The sequence below is a fragment of the Botryllus schlosseri genome, chromosome 14 (genome assembly GCF_051294905.1).
Source record: "Botryllus schlosseri isolate E-star chromosome 14, Bs_hap1, whole genome shotgun sequence".
In the NCBI taxonomy this organism is placed as follows: Eukaryota; Metazoa; Chordata; class Ascidiacea; order Stolidobranchia; family Styelidae; genus Botryllus; species Botryllus schlosseri.
In genome coordinates, this window is record NC_137249.1 from 21,985,336 (window position 1) to 22,004,200 (window position 18,865).

At 40.8% G+C, this 18,865-nt stretch overlaps 3 protein-coding genes across 5 annotated transcripts in view; 2 read left to right on the forward strand and 1 right to left on the reverse strand.

The window, feature by feature from the left end:
• Positions 1-18,865, reverse strand: part of LOC145456510 (uncharacterized) — a 487,292-nt gene that overhangs the window by 131,232 nt on the left and 337,195 nt on the right. The window lies entirely within an intron of this gene.
• Positions 1-18,865, forward strand: part of LOC145456513 (CCR4-NOT transcription complex subunit 6-like) — a 105,295-nt gene that overhangs the window by 45,145 nt on the left and 41,285 nt on the right. The window lies entirely within an intron of this gene.
• On the forward strand, positions 2,076-15,031 carry LOC145456517 (NSFL1 cofactor p47-like). The gene is made up of 6 exons (XM_080334655.1): positions 2,076-2,337; positions 3,857-3,989; positions 6,716-6,826; positions 8,256-8,476; positions 9,702-9,804; positions 14,576-15,031. The coding sequence occupies exons 1-6, from the start codon at positions 2,080-2,082 to the stop codon at positions 14,926-14,928; spliced, it is 1,179 nt and encodes a 392-aa protein (XP_080190781.1). The 5' UTR covers positions 2,076-2,079; the 3' UTR covers positions 14,929-15,031.

Here is an 18,865-nt window from a genome sequence, read left to right on the forward strand (position 1 = left end):
CGAAATCTCAGTCTCAAAACGCTAACCTGCATAGTGGAAATGACATGAAGCAGGATTCTAAAGTGCAAAGGAACCCAGGAAGAGAAAATTCATCAAACAATAATCGATCTGGCATCGCCAGTAATCTGAAAGATTCAGACGTTAACACGGCCAAGTCAAAATCGGACGAATACCACGGCGTCAAGCTGACAGCAACTGTTGATAAGGACGCAAATTTTGATTGTGACATTATGACGGTTACGAAGGCCGCCACAAAATCCCTTTCGAAGAAAAAGCGTACGAAAGCGAACGCGGCGCCTGGAAGCAAACATAACTCAGTCGATCAGAACGCGATGGATATCGTGAAGAAAAAACTCAACCACGCTGTCTCCGGGATATTTTACCCTCACAAACGCAATGTCGCGGACAGCGTGGAAAGCTGCATGATAGGTGTTGTCCACAATTTCTTGGATTTGCCACTGCCGGAGACCGCTATTCAAGAAGCGAAAACACAGGGCAGCGGTTCGGCCTCTACTCGTGAACCTGCTACGTTTGATTTTAAGGGCAAGCTGTTGCCCGCTACTGGCGACATGAAATCGAACACCGTGGACAAGGTTGACACAGTCCAGGACGATTTCTCTTTCGATAGCTGTGACATGACAGATTGCTCGTGTTCGGACTCGTCGTATGACGAAATGGAAGACTCTATCGAATCTCTGCTTGCCGGGACTTCCGGGGAGTTTGGACTGCAACCTTTCGGCACAGCGAGTGATGAAATGCAGCTCAAAATGAGAGCCCGTAACGTGTTGCGCAAAGACACGCCACTTGTGCATCGCCCTTACGCGAAACCGGTCGATTTGCATAATTGCCCCGACCCGCAGGATCCATTTTCTTTGTATTTCAATTCAGAGTCTTACGTCGTTCACAGAACGAACAGGCCGGACCATGTTTCTTACATCGGTCTTTTGCTGAGCGAGAAGCCAAACACTGTAATCATGAGAAGATACATCATATTGAAGCATGCCGCTTACGACGGTAGGGACATTGAGCTGGGTGTGAAACGCGAACTGTTAGGCGTTAACGAATACGACGAAATGTTAGTAGAAGACTATCTGATGAGGAAAATACGTGTCAAGCAATCGGCCGGCGTGCCATATCCGCCAGAGCACAGTGATGGTTCAAAAATCTTTAGGGAGTGCTTCGGGCAGGATACCAAGTTAACTTCTTCTGTTTTTTCGAGCAAGGTGACTTCCGAAAACACCGACTCCGCTAATGAAGGTTGCGATAGCAATGATACTCCGCCATTTTCCATCATTGAAGCAAAGGAACGAATGAAGCACCATCATGCAATGCATTGCATTGGCGGCAAACCGAAACCCCTAAATTCGGGGTGTGCTACCGGTAATAAAAGGGGTGTAAAGTCGGGAAAGGGAGGCGTGTCACTTGACGGTATCTTTCCGTTTCATATCAGGAAAGAAAAGGGATATCTGTTTTTTATAAAGCGATGGGAAGATTACTATTACTGAAGCGCGACTCGTCATATTGACTTATTATAGCAGAACTTTCCCAATCTTTCTGACGCGTGTGAGGGTACATCGTGAAAATATCATATTGCATCTGATCATCACTGCTGACACAAACATTTTTTCTGCATCGTTTTCCAACCTCAATTGACTTCAGCGATACGTCTGCGACGAATTCAAGATTTTTGAAACTGTTTTCGTGATTTCCTTTCTCCTACCTTTTTAGCCGCTTTTTACATGCTTTGCATTCTTTAATTTGAATTTGTTGAGCACTGAAGGTCAGCCTCTTTCTTTATGCTAGGTGCCATGACAGTTTTTGCAATTTTGTTTTGGTCGATCTCAATTTGTACTTGTGTTTTTTGATCTGCCGCCCGTTAACGCGGCTGTTTGTCTTTGTCACGATCAGTTCTAAGCCTTTCATTGCCTGCGATGTGATACTTTTACTGTAATACCCGTTCATTTTTCTCCACACTGCGCTAGGAATAAGGTTGCGAAGTCGTTCAATCCTTTGTCGTCGATCGCCTTCTTCGTTTTAACATCATTTTATTTTTCAAGATTTTGTGCGTAAACATCTAGGATGGAACAGGACGATCTGGTGTCGCAGTTTCAAGCCATCACAAACGAAAACGCAGACCGCTCCAGATTCTACTTGGAAGCCGTCAATTGGGACTTGAATGCTGCTCTGGGCAGTTTTTACGACAATTCGGGCGATGCCATGATGGAAGAACCGGTCCAGGATCTTCGCAGGAGTCCGAGCTCTGCGTTCCACGCCTCGGCTGGTGCGACAGGTCAAGATGTGGAGAATCGTGAAGAATCAACAGATCGTGACAAGAAGGTATATAGATACGATAATTTTAGTTGTCCAATTGCACTGATTAAAGCAAAATGTCAATATTCTAATTCTAATCTAACTTGTGAAATGCTTCTAGGCTCTAATGTTAATTCCAATGTAGTTTTTGGTTTTCCCCGAGAATGCTACAAAATAACTATCTTTTGAATCGAGCCAAGCTTGCCGTACAGACATCTGTTTTTAATATGAACTAAACTTGATTCGATTTCCAAAGGTTTTGGCGAATTCTGTAATTCTAGCTCTAATTTGGAAAAGCCTGTGTAGCTATAACTCCAATTGTAGTGTAACTTGAAAAGAAATTGTGTAGCTAGCTATAATTCTAAATGTAATTTAGATCAGTTGAGAAATTTCTCATTGTCCAAATCCTATTGTACACAGGCACACGGTCAGCCGAAAAAAAAGGGGTTCAAATTTTTTTCAAAATTCAATACAGTAGCTGTAATTTATTAAGGATAAGTACACGCTTGAATGGCAATAATACATGGTCAGACAAGCTGCCTCGTGTTGGCAGACTTCCCCAGCATATGATATGATTGTATCATACAAGCTCCCCTTTCTGGGCTATAATAAGATTACCACAGACACCAGCTGTGCTGTCCATTAGTGAGACAGACGTCCTGTGAATACTCCATATACTCACCAATAATGTGGTGAGTTGGTCTTGGTCGGTGACCACCATCAAAATTTGCAAAAAACTTAATCACAAATCATTTGCAATGTTGCGAGTGTAGAATTTTGGTTGGTGCAAGATGTTTTGCGGGCTGCCTGAGTTGCCCGACTGCGCCGGTGCCACTAACTGCATTTGAGTACGGTAACATTTCTCTGTTTTATCTATCAACAATCAATATGCCCAGAAAACATGATTAATCTATGTCGACGACCATAAAAATTGTAATTTTTTCAATCTAAATGTACAAAATGTAGGCCTACATACCTCCCATTGAATGATAGTAACCCTGGGGTAATTCGATTGATGTAAATCCTGATACCATTTTGCATGAATTGCAATCATCAGAGCTGGTTTGCAAAGTGGCTGGGCTCAAGTAAGAGTAGTGTCGGATTCAAATAAAAGCATTGATCTGCATCCGAGACCTGTAAACTTTATAAGTAGGTCAAGCTCATAGGAGTTATTTGAAAATACTGTTGGAGGTTGAGAACTTCAGTAAAGAATCGAATGGTAAATATTCGTATTCAAATGAACCCGAATATTTTCGGCTGACACATGTCTGGGGTAATTGTCTGCAACTAGTAGGGAATTGGAAAGAACATTGCACATCAACAAACGTATCACCGAGTAGGATGTCACGGCCTCACGGGCATGATAATTCGAGTAATCGAGCCAAACAGATGGCTTAGATTGCACACGAACTACAGTTCACTGCATCACTGGTTTATTGTAGTATGAATATAATAAGCAATTGTAGCAAGTGGTGATGAAACTCAAAATTTTACTTAGAGTATCATTCCTACATTTGTTCGTGCTAGAGCCATAATTTATTTTCAGGACACAGCGAGCGGCGCAAGTCGTCGGTTTCATTCCCTGTCCGACTACCAGAAGGAGAAGCAAGGGGATGACAGTGAGGAGGAGGGTCAGGAATTTTACGCCGGGTCGGAACATAGCGGCGAGGTGATTGTTGGTAAGAGGAGCCGTGACAAAGTACTTGCGGCTAAGTAGGTAGATATTGTGGTTTTTTATTTATGATGCCAAGAAAACAAAAAAAAATCGATGTACCAAATATCAAAGGGGCATATAGCAAGGGTTTCCAACCATAAAAGCTTTGTAAAATAAACACCATCCCCTTTATCAGGCTTTTGAAAATATTAATAAACGTTACATTAATTTAAATAACTGGTTAGTGGTACAGAATTTGAATACAGCTTTTATTAACTAGAAGAACTTTTGGTAGGCCCCTTATCAATAGAAAAAGAAGGTAAACTCAAGATTTTAAAGTAGCTTATTGCTCTACTAGTATTTTCGTTAATTTTACATTCACTTTTGTTATCTTGGAGTAGAAGACCTTAGAGATGATAATGATGTTCATATTTTTTTCATGGCTGCTTGAACAAGGCCCACAGGTTGAAATAGATGGTATCATGAGGCACATTGTCTGATTCTGGCTACTTCACTAACAATTACTTTCCACTTATGCCTGAAACGGCTTGAGGATGTCCTGGAATTGCTAATTTTTCTTGTTTTGAGGGTGTCCTGGAATTGCTAATTTTTCTTGAACATCAGCAAGATTTATGCTGTGTTACTTCAGTTAGAGCAGTGATTCCCAACCGCGGCCCTGAGGGCCGCATGCGGCCCCCAGCCAGCCTTCTTGCGGCCCCCACAGAAATATTGAGAAATCGATTTATGAAAAGAAAATTATATTTATAAAATACTAGACTGATAAGATTACGTCACTGCTGTTTCAATGCAATGTGCCCTAACTTTCCAGTTGAACGGGCAGTACCTATAAATATAGATAAAGGTATTGACTGGACCGCAACTGCCGCACCCCAAACCCCCCAATTGGAGGGAGCGAGCTCGAAGGGGGCCCAAAATTATTTAGTGAATTAGCATAAATTATAGAGTATTTTATGCAACCTTTTCAAAGATTTTTTCGCGCTGCGCGCGATTTCAAGTTTCCAAGTACTTTAATTGTTGGGTACTCTTCGACCAAGATAAAATACGCAAGAGTTAGAGAAGTGGGCATATCGGCGGTGGCCATTACCGCGCCACGACGCACGAAAACATATAAAGTTTTAGGCCATGTAACATGCGATTCCAAGAAGTGTGCCAGAACGATCGTCAGCGAGAAAACCTTGGCCGAAAAGGACTGCCCTTACGCTGACCGAAAACTTCGTTATGTATATTAAAAAATGCTATAGGTATAATTGACCATAGGCGTCTGAATTACTGGCGCCGAATATTCCTGTCTTGGCTATCTGAACGTCACGAGACAAATAGGCTACCATCCCGCAGGGAAGAATTATATGCCAGTGAAGAACTACCAGTTTGAAATCGTGTGCATCTTTTAGTTTAGTATGTTCGGGCGATTCTATATTTTTTGATATAGCAGTCTGGAGGTCACTAAATAACAACATTATAACATAATAACATTATGTAACGAAGTCATACCAACGGGTCCGCCCGTCCGGATATGTTTAAATATTATTTACGGGCCCTACAGTTTCCAAGACAACTCACTCAGCTCTACGGGTAAATCTGATTACGTGAGCAGAGAGGACAAGTAATTGATAGCAATATATATGCATTTCCCGATCTTATTGACCTATTTTATTTTGAATTATCGAAAATTCTCGAGCTCCACGCTGGCTTACTTAACGGGGATCCTGATTTCGTGGCGGAAGCGAACAATGGCATGGGAGTCGGTTTATCACCCTATGGGAGCTCAAGACCTAAGTGTTTTGGGAGGCCTGACGAAATGCTGTTTCGTTCCTGCCAACGGGTATACGCCCGAAGATGTTTAATTATTATTGAGTGGTCCTACCTTTTCAAACACAACTCACTCGGCTCAACCGGTCAATCTGATTACGTGAGCAAAGAGAGGATAAAAATTGATACCAATATATATGCAATTCCCGATTATTATATTGACCGATTCAATCATGAATTATAAAAATTTCTCGCGCCTTCCGCGATTAGTCGAGAGAAGCTGCCTAAAACGGACACCCGATTCAGATGATAAATAGCGGTAAACAGCCATCTAGCTTGAGAGAGTCTGGGGGCTTCCAAGTTCGGTTTATCACCCTATGGGGGACCCAAGAGAAACGTTTTTTTTTGGGGGGGGCTGACGAAGTGGTGTTACGGCCCTGGGTATTGATAACTAATTTACGGATAGATGTGCAACAAGTGACTCACGATTGAATACGCCGAGATGCGTACTGCTTAGCCGGCAAAAAGTAGCATAATTGGTAGTCCTATAGCTCGCGACCATAGCGTCTGAATAATTTGATATGTCGCTGTTTATCGAAAGCAGTCGCACTGATTCCAAAAATATGAATTGAAATCTCGCTAGGGCAATAAAACTACTCCGAAATAGCCAGCAAAGGCTGATTGTTCTGAACAACCGGAGCGCGGCAACACAATAGCGTCAAGCGAATGATTGGAATAATGCCAATTTTCATATTTTGGTGACTATTGTGGGTTCCTTTCATTGCCCTGGTATTCGTGCGGCCCCGGCCGTACTCTGAAATTCTAAATTTGGCCCTGCCACCGAAAAAGGTTGGGAACCACTGAGTTAAAGTATCATAAGCTACAAGTGGTTATTTCATATTCAGTGATTCATTGTGAAATTGCAAATGCTAATCAAAACCACCTCCTAGTTTGCTTTAGCAAATGTTAATTCTCCGGCAGGTCCCGGGAAGAAAAGGGGCGAAGATTTGGTGAAGAAGATTTTCAAAAGTGCCAAGAAACATGGCGCTGTCGAAATGGAAGGCGCCACATCCTCCATGAATCAAAAAACAGGTCATTTGAGGTCATTTTTTATATGTGCTGTGCATACTACTTGGCAGATGTTTGTTATATCCTCATTCCTGAGTTACGTTTTGGGTGCCATTATGAAATCACCTTGACAATCCCAACCCAACCTATGCCTCCGGAATAGTATCTGGTAGAGCGTGATCGGAATCAGGATTTTGAGTCGGCACCAACTTGCACCTCTACCGATAACCGCAATATATTCAGGTGATGTTCCAAAGATATGGCATCTAGCTTGAAATTCCCAGCATGTATTTGAATAGCTCAAGAGCCAGACCAGACCTGACTTGGACAATTGGAAAAGTTTCGGCTTTTCCTAAATTAGATTAGAATTGGAAATATAGCTACAGTTTTTTTAAATTAGACTGGAATTAGAATTATGAGTACACATTTTTTCAAATTAGAGTAGAACTACTGTTATTGCTACATAGCGCGAGAATAGCAAATGTCTGTAAAACAAGCTTGGCTCGTTACGCACGATGCAGCTCTCGTGTACCATTTTCAGGAATATTAAATTATAATTTAATTAGGAGCATAGAAATATTTCACAAATAAAATTAGAATTAAATTGCCAGCAATTTGCTCTAATTAGTCTGATTAGACCAGTGGTTCCTTTTATGCTGAAATTTTAGATTTTCAAGTATTTCGCAATATGAAAGTGCACACACGGAATTGCAAAATTGAAATTCACTCAAAAATTGATCCAAAAACCTGAAACTATTCATCAAACTTTCAAATGCTATGATGTGGTGGAACATATGCTATTGCGTCTTATTACCTATTTATGATGATACAACATCACGCATAGCAGAAATTAAATAACCCTATTATATATGCTGCGGCCTGTGGTGTCATCAAAAACTAATAAATGGGCTCACGAGCGCATTTGAGTTCGAGACTCCTTGCGAGCAAGTTTTTGCAACTTTTGCAACTTTTTTTTACAGCTTCCGGCAGCTTCCTGAATACTCATTCGTTAGATATGTAGAATGCTGTTTTAAGTCGTTTGAAGGAATCTTATGGTGCAACTTTCGTCCATATTTTTCATGCAACTTTTTGCAACTTTTGCCATTTTTCATGAAAGTATTTTCGATTTTGGTGAAATACACGGCCAAATTCGACTGAAACACCATAAATCAGCACCGAAGTAACGCTTTTACGGGTATTTCAGGAGCTGAGCCGGAAAATTGACAGTTTATTTAGGGCACCCGAGCAAAATGTGGTCAAAATGCAACTTCTGCGACTTTTTTCGAAAATAAATGGTGAATAAATGCAACTTTCCACGGATTTAACTGCAACAAAAACTTGCCCTTAATTATTATATAAATATAACCTACTTCTCTGGCTACTTACAATATTTCTCTGTCACAAATACTCGATTTGGAATCGAACCACGCAAACTCTTCCCCGTTCTCAACAGATGCCTCCTTCTTTGCCGGAAGCGGGTACAAGCTGGGCGAAAAGCAGGATGATCACCAGCTGATCCAGGGACAGCAGAAACCCGAGACGGGCCGGCAGTTGGACGTCGTTCTCAAGCTTTGGAAAGACGGGTTTACGATCGACGATGGACCACTCCGGCCGTATCATGACGAGCAAAGCAAAGAATTCCTGCACGCTGTCGCCAAGGGCGAGATACCGCAAGTGGGTTGAGCTAATTGGAAAGTGAAAAAGTTCACTGCCCGAGGGCCTAGTGCGTGTTCTGTTCATCAGACTTGTACAAACTACTGGATTTTCAAAATGCGCTACTAGAACTAGAACTACCGTACTCACTTTTCAGAACTCGCAACTACAAATCGAACCAGAAATAACCACCTTATAACATCCACAAGTATCTAACTAAAACTAAACCAACTCGATTCAATTCCCAAGGACTTCAAAATTTTTAATTTATAGTGTTTCAAAAAAAGACTGGATTTCGAGTTCGAAATGGGAGGGGTTTCGACCACCTTTATTTCAAATTGTTAGGTTCCCTGAAACACTCTGCACATCAAATTCAACTCAATTCCAACCCGTAGTAGCAAAGTTGTAGAAATAGAAAATTTTGAATTAGAAAAAAAGTAGGCTTATCGGTAGGTAACGAACTACTTCCACTCTGAAGAGACTTCGTCAATATACAATTGAACAATAAATTCATTCATTGAAATAAACCCAACCGTTTTCGGCTGTCACTCTTCAGGGGTAATCGTCAGCAAGTAGTGGAGAGTTGAAAAGAACTTTGTATACGTACACTGTACAGTCGTGTCACCAAATATGCCATCACAGGCATGAAAATTTGAATAATTATTCGATTATAATCCAGCCAAGTGTTCGTGTCTGTGACATCGTATTTGGTGATACGACTGTTGACCATACGAAGTTCTTTTTTATTCCTTCTTGGAGGTACAGAACTTCAATAGGCCTATACAATTGAATGGTATATTCATATTGAAATGAGCCTGAATATCTTCTACTACTTACTGACGATAACCCTTGAAGAGTGTCTACTGGAAATACCTATATATATTATTCAATGGTATACTTCCACTTTTTCAGAGTAGGTTACCCAAGTAAGTGTTGCCCACTCGTAGTAATTACTCGAGATGATTTTAGACTCCTTCCATTTCTACCCATGGATTTTTAGGCAAAACTACATACTGCACACGGGTTGGATTATTTGCGGATAAAGTTGCATCACTTTTCCGAAGGAGTTAATCATAACTACTAGGATAAATAGTCCCCGGTATCGCGATAACTAAAAGCAAGTTTAGAAATTGTTCCAGTCGCAGTGCCGTTAGACAATCTGCGTTAGTAGCAGAGATGCTCCCTACCATTTTTCACCTAGCCATCTTCGAGCAAATGCTTAGACTTTGCAACCAACCCCTTGCAGGAATTGCTTCGATTGGCGAAAGGAGGAAAAGTAAATGTTGATATGGAAGACCACAAGCACGAAGACTATAAACCCGTCAAAAAGAAGATGATCGCATTCACAGGTAGGCCATTTAGAGTGTGGCTTGTCTGCTGGGTTGGATATGTGATTCCTTGGTTTGAGTAGTCATGATGCAGAGAGCATGGAAGCTGAATGCTATCTCAGTGATTGCTAAACCCAATACTTTCACATGTTTTTTGAGATGACATAATGGGTAATCTGGTGTTCCGTTACCCGATTTATGTACACAACGTAGTATAGATTAGAGTTGCCATGTGTCTGGAATTTCCAGGACATGTCCTGAATATCACTGTTCAAATTTGCGTCCGGGAGGAATTTCTAAACTATGCCTAAATGTCCGGTATTTTGAAGGCTTGACGAAGGTTCATGATTTTTTTGTAAATCAAAATAATAACATTATTATTTGAAACATTAATGCTGCATGATATTTGTTGTAATCGCAATTATAGGAGAACGGTGTATTCCTAGAGATGGTTAAGGCCGTTTAAATGCTTTACTCAAAGATAGTGGTTCCAAACTTGGGGGTCGTTTGCCTTTATTCTGCGGTTCTCGAAGATGTTGAATGTAATCAGCTTCCAAAATAGCCTGTGAGTAAGTCTGGGCAAAAATGCTGACTTCTTTTAGTAATCAGCTCGTCAAATTTCGATCTGGGACACGAAACATTTTCAAATTGGAGATGGAGTCGCGACCGTAAAAGATAGGAAACCACTGGGCGTGGGGTGTTTACAAAGCTTCGTGGTGCGCACCGGCATAAGGCTGATAAACAATCCTATCGGTTGGACAGGAACTTGGCTTAACGATGTACAATTACGCTCCCTGTATTTTCGAAGTCAATATCCTCCTCTACTGCAAACTCTGATCATGTGGGCGGAGAGAGGATCAAACTATATAGTAATATGAAAGAACCAATATTATTGACAGAATTCATTCAAAAAATTTAACAACCAGATGCATATAGCAAGCCCCCCCTGAAGTTGCATCGATTACCCTATGGTGGGCCCAAAATCATCATTCTTTATTTGGGCGGGAAGGGGCTGAAAAAATTTGGTTTCGGTCTCGGTTACAGAACACGCAGTCACATACTCCTGAACCGGAACGTGACCACCTCTGGTCTATAAGCAAAGCTTTGCTAGTGTGATCTCATGTTGCAGACAATGTGCTCATAACTCATTTTGAAATCCACTAGTGGGCGCTAAAGAGTGTCTGCAATTTGGGTCACAGAAATATGGCAACCCTAGTATAGATAGAATTAAGATGTTAGTAGCCTTGACAGCTTATTTGATTTCCACTTCCCATGTCAATGGTTTCATTTTGTTTTGTAAAAGAGCCTTTTGAGTGCTGAACAAATAAAGTTATTGATTTGAGTGGACATAACAGTTGAGGTGTGAAATGCTACCAAGATTTGAATGCAATTTGAAATGAATGCTTCAAACATCAGTGCAGACATCAAGTATTTAAATTCCTAACGGCAAAATTGTAAAACTGACTTTACCGTAATCCGATTTTGGAAATTTCCGATTATTTGCAATGTGTATACAACCGATGTGGTTATTCCCTTTTGCTCTGATTGCCTGTATTGCCATAACCCGTAAAATTGTTTTAAATTTGATCATCTGTTCAAATTTGATTTGCTTTTATTGGATGGTACTGCAGTTTATAGTTACACTCTTCAAACACAATTATAATAAATTTGCCACTTCACGGGCATCTGGTCATCATGTAGTTGTAATGTGCTGCGCATTGAAATATTCATTATCAATAAATATCAAATGCCAAGCTGGCTAAAATTTGCGAATCCATTCCGTTCAATTCGAATCAAGTCTTTGTATCCACAGCCAATTCTGGGTAACTTATATGCGGACTAGTTAGATCCCATGCCCGCATTTGAATCGTGAGATACTTAATTATTAGGGTTGTCCATAATTTGGAAAATCGTACAAATCCTCGGTTGTAATGTCTTATTCGATAGATTATTGATAAAAAACGACACTGAGCCTGAAAGAAGCTCACAGAAAGGCCGTTTAGATTTCGTACAAAGCGTTTGAAAGTAGCTGCCGAAGAATGGGCGTGCCACCGACCATAGAACGGCGAGAAGACTAGTAATCAAGAAACCACGGCTCTTGATTGGATAATCGGCTATGCTTCAATGACCACGTCAGCAGCAACTTGCTGATTAGGTGAACAAGGAGTCTGCTACTGGCGGCGATTCTGAAAGCGCATTGTATGTAGGTTGACAGATAATGATTTAGGATTGATTAAGGGTATGTTGAGGTACGAAATACATGATGAACAAACAACAGCTGCTTCACAAAAACGTCTAAAGCTTGACTGCTTTAGTGTGAAAGAAACCGCCGTAGCCTATATGCCTTGTTTTCAACGAGGGAAAGCATAGGCGCTTATGCAAGTGGCGACGGATTCCTAGTTTCAGAAATAATATATCATTATTGAATACAAAGATAAAGCTTAACAATGACACTATAAGTTAGGTGATCTTATTGGGCTCAGGTTGCAGTACATAGTTGAAGTTTTGAATGCTCTAGCGATCGGCTGAATCAGACGGTTAGGCTTAGCACTCATCAGATGTTTGCAGCAAATTGAATTCACTTGTAAATGTTTTCAAAGTCCCTAATGATGTCGCAGAAACGAGGTTTAAATGCATGCACAGGCCCTGCTTGATATGATATGCAAACTACGCTGGATACTATGCACTATGCAGCATTGTCTGTTTTTACCTTTACACCCCTTTTCTGCGCGATTATTAAGGAATTTGACATATCATATCCGGCATATTATGTGCTTTTACGCCTCTTTTCTGCGTCATCATCAAGGACTCTGACAACACTTGCAAGTGAATACAGTTTGATGCAAGCATCTGACAAGTGCCAAGCATAACCCGCTGATTCAGCCAACCCTTAGAGCTTTCAAAACTTCAACTATGTACTACAACCTGAACCCAATGAGATCACACAAACTATAGTGTCATTGTTAAGCTTTATCTTTGTATTCAATAATGATATATTATTTTTGAAACTAGGAATCCGTCGCCACTTGCATAAGCGCCTATGCTTTCCCTCGTTGAAAACAAGGCATATAGGCTACGGCGGTTTCTTTCACAATAAAGCAGTCATGCTTTAGACGTTTTTGTGAAGCAGCTGTTGTTTGTTCATCATGTATTTCGTACCTCAACATACCCTTAATCAATCCTAAATCATTATCTGTCAACCTACATACAATGCGCTTTCAGAATCGCCGCCAGTAGCAGACTCCTTGTTCACCTAATCAGCAAGCTGCTGCTGACGTGGTCATTGAAGCATAGCCGATTATCCAATCAAGAGCCGTGGTTTCTTGATTACTAGTCTTCTCGCCGTTCTATGGTCGGTGGCACGCCCATTCTTCGGCAGCTACTTTCAAACGCTTTGTACGAAATCTAAACGGCCTTTCTGTGAGCTTCTTTCAGGCTCAGTGTCGTTTTTTATCAATAATCTATCGAATAAGACATTACAACCGAGGATTTGTACGATTTTCCAAATTATGGACAACCCTATTAATTATATTCTATTTTGATATTAAATGCAGTATCCGTGCTGGTAGTCCAGGGTCAACGAAAAGTCTGTGAATAGAACCTAATCCATTCTCTGTCATGAATAGTTCTGTAAATCACCAGATTTCTTGGCTGTGTAGTGTATCTGCTTACTAAATGCCTTATTGTAATTCAACTAGTGACTATCGTGTATTTGTCTTTGAGCAGTGTCGTTGAGTATACATTCATATCATTGTATCGGGAAATACCATCGGCTGCAGTTTCACACGCAACCTTTGAACGTGTAGCCGGGGATTTTTTTAAGGCGGGATTTCACGATGGTATTAAAACTTGCGGAAATCCCGGTATAGTGGGATGCCCAGGAAAACCCCGCCTTAAGCTTTTGTGAGGCAAGGTATTTTTCCATGGTCGAACAAAGGGTCAAGGTCACTGTTGCGGAAAATTCATTTGGATATTCTTATGAGCCCTGGGTACTGATCTACCATGCCTGCTTTCTGTGGATGAAAGACTTTTCAGCACAGGTGATCAAAGTAGTTATACAAGTAGTAGAAGTAAGTTTATAAATTTCTACTCAAGTACAAGTCTAAGCAGCAATGTCAAAGTGAGTCGAAATGTAGGCTGAAACTATGAAGTGGATGTAGTCTAAAACATAGCCTAATGAGAAAGTGGAGCAAGCAGGCCCATATTACTTTTTTCCATACTCACTTAAAAATCGTTAGGTCTGTCTCTACTACCAAGGGTGACTTTTTCACCACGTCTGCGGGTTACGACACTGTTCAAGCCTGTACATTAGGGATGTTAAAAAAAATTCTTCAGATTTCACTGGCTATGTGATAAAATTGTGAGGTTGGTGGAAACAATGCTGCACACCAACTTTGGCGCAATTCCAACCACTAGAAGCCAAGGTTTTGCAGTAGAAAAATTTGTATTTGAATAAAATAGTATTTACGGTGGCTACCTATTTAATTATTTATTCTAAAATCATGGAATTGGAAATTTTTCTACTGCAATAACTTCGCTTCTAGTGGTTGGATTTGAGCCAAATTTGGTGTGCATCATCTCTACTGACAGCCTAACAATTTTATAGGGTGGACAGAAAACTTTTGAAATTTTATTTTTTAATTTTTTAATGATAAATTCAAAACTTTCTAGTGCAAGGAAATCGATTCTACTGGTTGGAATTGAGCCAAAGTTGGTGTGCAGCGTTCTTTTCGGCAACCTGACAATTTTATCACATAGCCTGTGAGATCTGAAAAATGCACATCTATTTTAGGTCAAGGCCGTGCTCTAGGAAGCGTCACTCCTACTGTTGTCAGCACACCTGCTCCAGACACCGCGCAGTCAACCTCCACGCCCGTAGACCCGGGAGTCATTATCGACGCAGATTCGCCAATCACAACGGTGCGAATACAGCTCGGCGACGGACAGAGAATCACGCAAAAGTTCAATCACAATCACACTGTAGCGCAAATCTACGCGTTCGTGCGCGCGCGCGACCGTGACCAGGCCAACGTCAGACTTTTCAAACTGATGACCACGTTTCCGAATAAGGAGCTGAAAGAAGACGACACAACGTTAAAGGCGGGGAACTTGCTGAACGCCGTTATCGTGCAGAGATTCATTTGATTGTTATTTAATGTCGTTCCGTTAAAGCTGCTTCATCGTCCGCTATTATATTTGCAAATGGGAATTTTTCAAGTGGCAATTCACGATTTTGTTACCATTTGCACACTGTCTGTTACCTGCGTGTCGTTGTTGTGAGGCGATTGGTAGGTATTGGGAAAATCGAGTACTCGAGTGCTAGATAGTTCTAGACAACTAATTCCAGCGAGATACTGACAATATAATTACAATCAATTTTGCGGAACGGTTTCATTTCATCTCCAAATTTATTGCTATAAATTTCATATTTCCATACACCACAAGAGTCGGGAGTAATCTTCGAAATCAGACACCCACCTGACCTAGGCGACATAACAAACGAGGCATGCACACTGCACAGTGCACACTGAATGAAACAAAGATAATAATACGCGATAGGGTTGCCGTATTTTGGAAATTTGAAAAAAAGACACTTCCAAAATCTTCAGACTTGCAATACCGGAGGAAAATCCTGAAAAAATGATAAATTCTTTGCACTTCGTGGTCGGTTGACTAAAAAATACCAATTTACCCGCTCAGCTCCCAAAATACAGTTTTTCCTACACATTTCTAAAAACAACAAAAAAAAGTCAACTTTCCGGCTCAGCTCCTGAAATAGCTTCCGGAGCGTTAGCCTACTAATGCTGATTTACTGCATTTCAGTCGAATTTTGCCCTATATTTAAGCAAAATTCTCAAAGAAGAGGACATTTGGGTATCCTTCGAGGACACTTTCAAAAAAGAGGACAAATCCTCTTAAAAGAGGACGGTAACCCTAATATAACAGGGCAGGCGACAAAGAAGGGTGGCTTTGTGTCGGAGGGCGAGATCGATATTTCAGGTCGTGGTCCAGTAATCTAGAGGGCCAACTAGTATTGATTCAGTAGAAATTGTTTGTATTTCTTTCTACTTTCCATGCTACAATTTCTAATCGAACTTTGGGTTTCCCTGGGTATGTTACAGGAGAACTGTATCGTACGAAGCGACCCAAGCTTGGTGTCAGACTACGACTAGATAATTCTAATCTGATTATGGCGAAATGTCGTTGATATAATTTGAAATGTCCCCTTGCAATAATTTGTGACATGCTTCTTTGCTGTAATTTTAATTCTAACATAATTTATGGTTTCCTGAAAATGGTGCAGGAACTGTACACTACAGTGCGAAACGAGACAAACTTGCTGCACATAGGCCAGACTGCTTGGGCAACTAGAAAATTTTCAGCTTTTCCGAGTTAAATTAGAGTTAGAGCTACACTTTTGTTTCCAAATTAGATTAGAATTAGAGCTACACAGCATTTTTCTAAATTAAATTAGAATTACTGAATTGGTGAACGAGAAAAAAAATATAGCAAAATCAAGTACGGTTCATATCAAATCACAGTGCATTTCGATAAGCATGAGAATTAGGGTTTTATTTAAAACAAATGGTTGTTTGAAACACTTTGTTTTAAAGATGTTGTTGACCAGTGGTTCCCAACCTTTTTCGACCCATCGCCCCCTTTTCAAGGGCAACACCGATCATCGCCCCCCAAATTTTGTGTACCGAAAATTGGACATACAAACTGTAATCAACGGCGGGTTGACAGAAAAAAGGTCAAACTTTCGGATCGATTGCTAATTGACACTAAATGTTCGTGGGTTGACTAAAAAAAAAGGTCAGCCATTTTGACGCGTCATTGCCCTCCTATCGCCCCTTCGCTATTTTCGCCCCCCTGTCGCCCCCTTCGGCATTTCCCCCCCCCCCCCTGGACCGCCAAATCGCCCACGTTGGGAACCACTGTTGTAGTCGGTGTTTTAAACAAAAGCCTTTTCAAATGATTGTATTTTCAACTTGTATGAAACTCTTGGGCAACAAAAATTGTGTTTTTAAAAAATCATGATATGTGAGATAGATTGAATTAGAGGTATCAGCTGGGGCGCTGAGTCCAAAAATGGCATTACTTTTGCCCAGGGTTGTAATGACTCGAGTCATGACTCGACTCGAGTCACGATTTTCTGATGACTCGACTTGACTCTATAGTCAATATCTCCATTATTGACTCGACTTGGACTCGAGTCATTGCGCATGACCATGTCCAAGTCATATGACTCGAGACTCAGACGGCCAAGACCGACATTTCATTGTAATCTCAAAGAAAAGTAAAGTAACCAAACAGTTGGGATTGCGTCTATTATTGGTACTGGTACTTGAAAATGAGACCAGAAACTGCTAAAGTGGCGAAAATTAGTATATTATAAATCCGAACCATTCGATATGCCTATCACCAAACAGTGTTAAAAAAGTGGGTTTAACAAGACTTTAATTGGGAACTGAGCAGCCAACACAACGACTTGGATTCGCACTCGAGTCATAATACCATAACTCGGACTCGACCCTCTGATCGACGACTTGGACTTGGACTTGACTCGGTGGTGAATTGAACCTGACTCGACTGGACTCGAGTCAAAAGTATAAAAGTGAGATCGACTTGTGACTCGCGGATCCTTGTGACTTGGGTAAAACCCTGCGTTCAGGTATACTCGGTTTGTTATTACCGAATTACTGCTATTTGTTGTTTCAAGCACTACTTCAAAATTCGGTATAGAAAGCTTATTGTCACAAATTGCAATAGGAGAACCCTATGAAGATACGAGTAAATTGGCTATTGTGTGTGATATGTGAAAAAGAATAGATTTATGCAGCACAGTTTCGGTCCACCGATCTAATTGTGTTTTACGTTTCTCATATTCTCACGGTTTTAGTACTAGCCGTTAGGATAAAATGTAACCTAGTTTGAATAAAATAAAAAAAATAAAGTAAAGATGTCCAAATTCGGTGATATACTGAAAATAGAGCCGATCTGCAGAAGCCAATGACATTTCCGAGCTCACCGTCCCCGATTTACCCTAAAATCGTTCTCAGCTACCATGATGAAATTATTTTGTTGTCTAGGGTTATGCCATAACTGGGTAAAAACTCTCCAAAAACATGCTATATGACCCTACGGACCACTACCACCCTATATAGCCGACGTATAGGCCTGCCATATGGGATGGTTGGAAACCTCAAAATAGTCGGTTCAACAGCTATAGTACGTAGATATTTTGCCAAGGGATCTATGTTTACCCTATATTTTCAATTGTGAATGTCAATCCACAATGGCGTCACAATTGAATATCAGTGACATCATGGCTTGGCTTGAAAAAACATGTTTTGAACAAGGGCCTTGTCTTAAAAATGTTTGTTTTAAATTGATTTTTGTTTTAAATGCAACTCTTATGAGAATGGATAACGTCTGCTCACCAAGCTTGGCTCGTTTTGCACTGTACCTGGGGTCAAAAACACGCAGCCCGTTAATGATCATGATATTTCTTGTTTAATATGAAAATATCTTCATTTTTGTTGTATTTCTTTTTAATTCGAAATCGTTTGATTCAATTGCTGAGTTTTTGTAACTTGAACAAACGCCATAGCTCAGCTTTCGTGATGGGTGTAGAAAGGGTGTGGGGGCCTTTGTTGTTGGAATATGCCGACACATCGAGTGTAGAGCAGCAGTCAGCTAGTCACCGTGTATCGATATCGTTAGAGAGAACGTTGTGCTCACAATGTGGTCGGTAAGGTCTGGTATTTCACAAATCTTCACGCTCTGAATGCAGAAGTGGTTGCCGATATCGGTATATTACGAATATGTACGTACAGTGTACACTTAACACACTTGAACCTACAAATCTCGGAAATACGTATCGCGGTTGGACGGCAGACAGTAACGTTATTTCGAGGGGCGGGCTTTTTGGCGAATTCGGAAATTCCGCACGATTGTTGACATATGAAAACTTCCCCGGAAACGGAGATTAAACAGTCAGACATAGGGAAACAACCGCTTCGCGGACGGATGTAATCCCTTTTATAGTATCCCTGTAACAGTGATAATTCGTCATGAC

Coding starts and splice junctions, on each gene's coding strand:
- LOC145456517 (XM_080334655.1), top strand. CDS start 2,080: ATGGAACAGGACGATCTGGTGTCGCAGTTTCAAGCCATCACAAACGAA. Junction 3,990..6,715: donor TAGCGGCGAGGTGATTGTTG/GTAAGAGGAGCC, acceptor ATTCTCCGGCAG/GTCCCGGGAAGAAAAGGGGC. Junction 8,477..9,701: donor CCAAGGGCGAGATACCGCAA/GTGGGTTGAGCT, acceptor AACCCCTTGCAG/GAATTGCTTCGATTGGCGAA.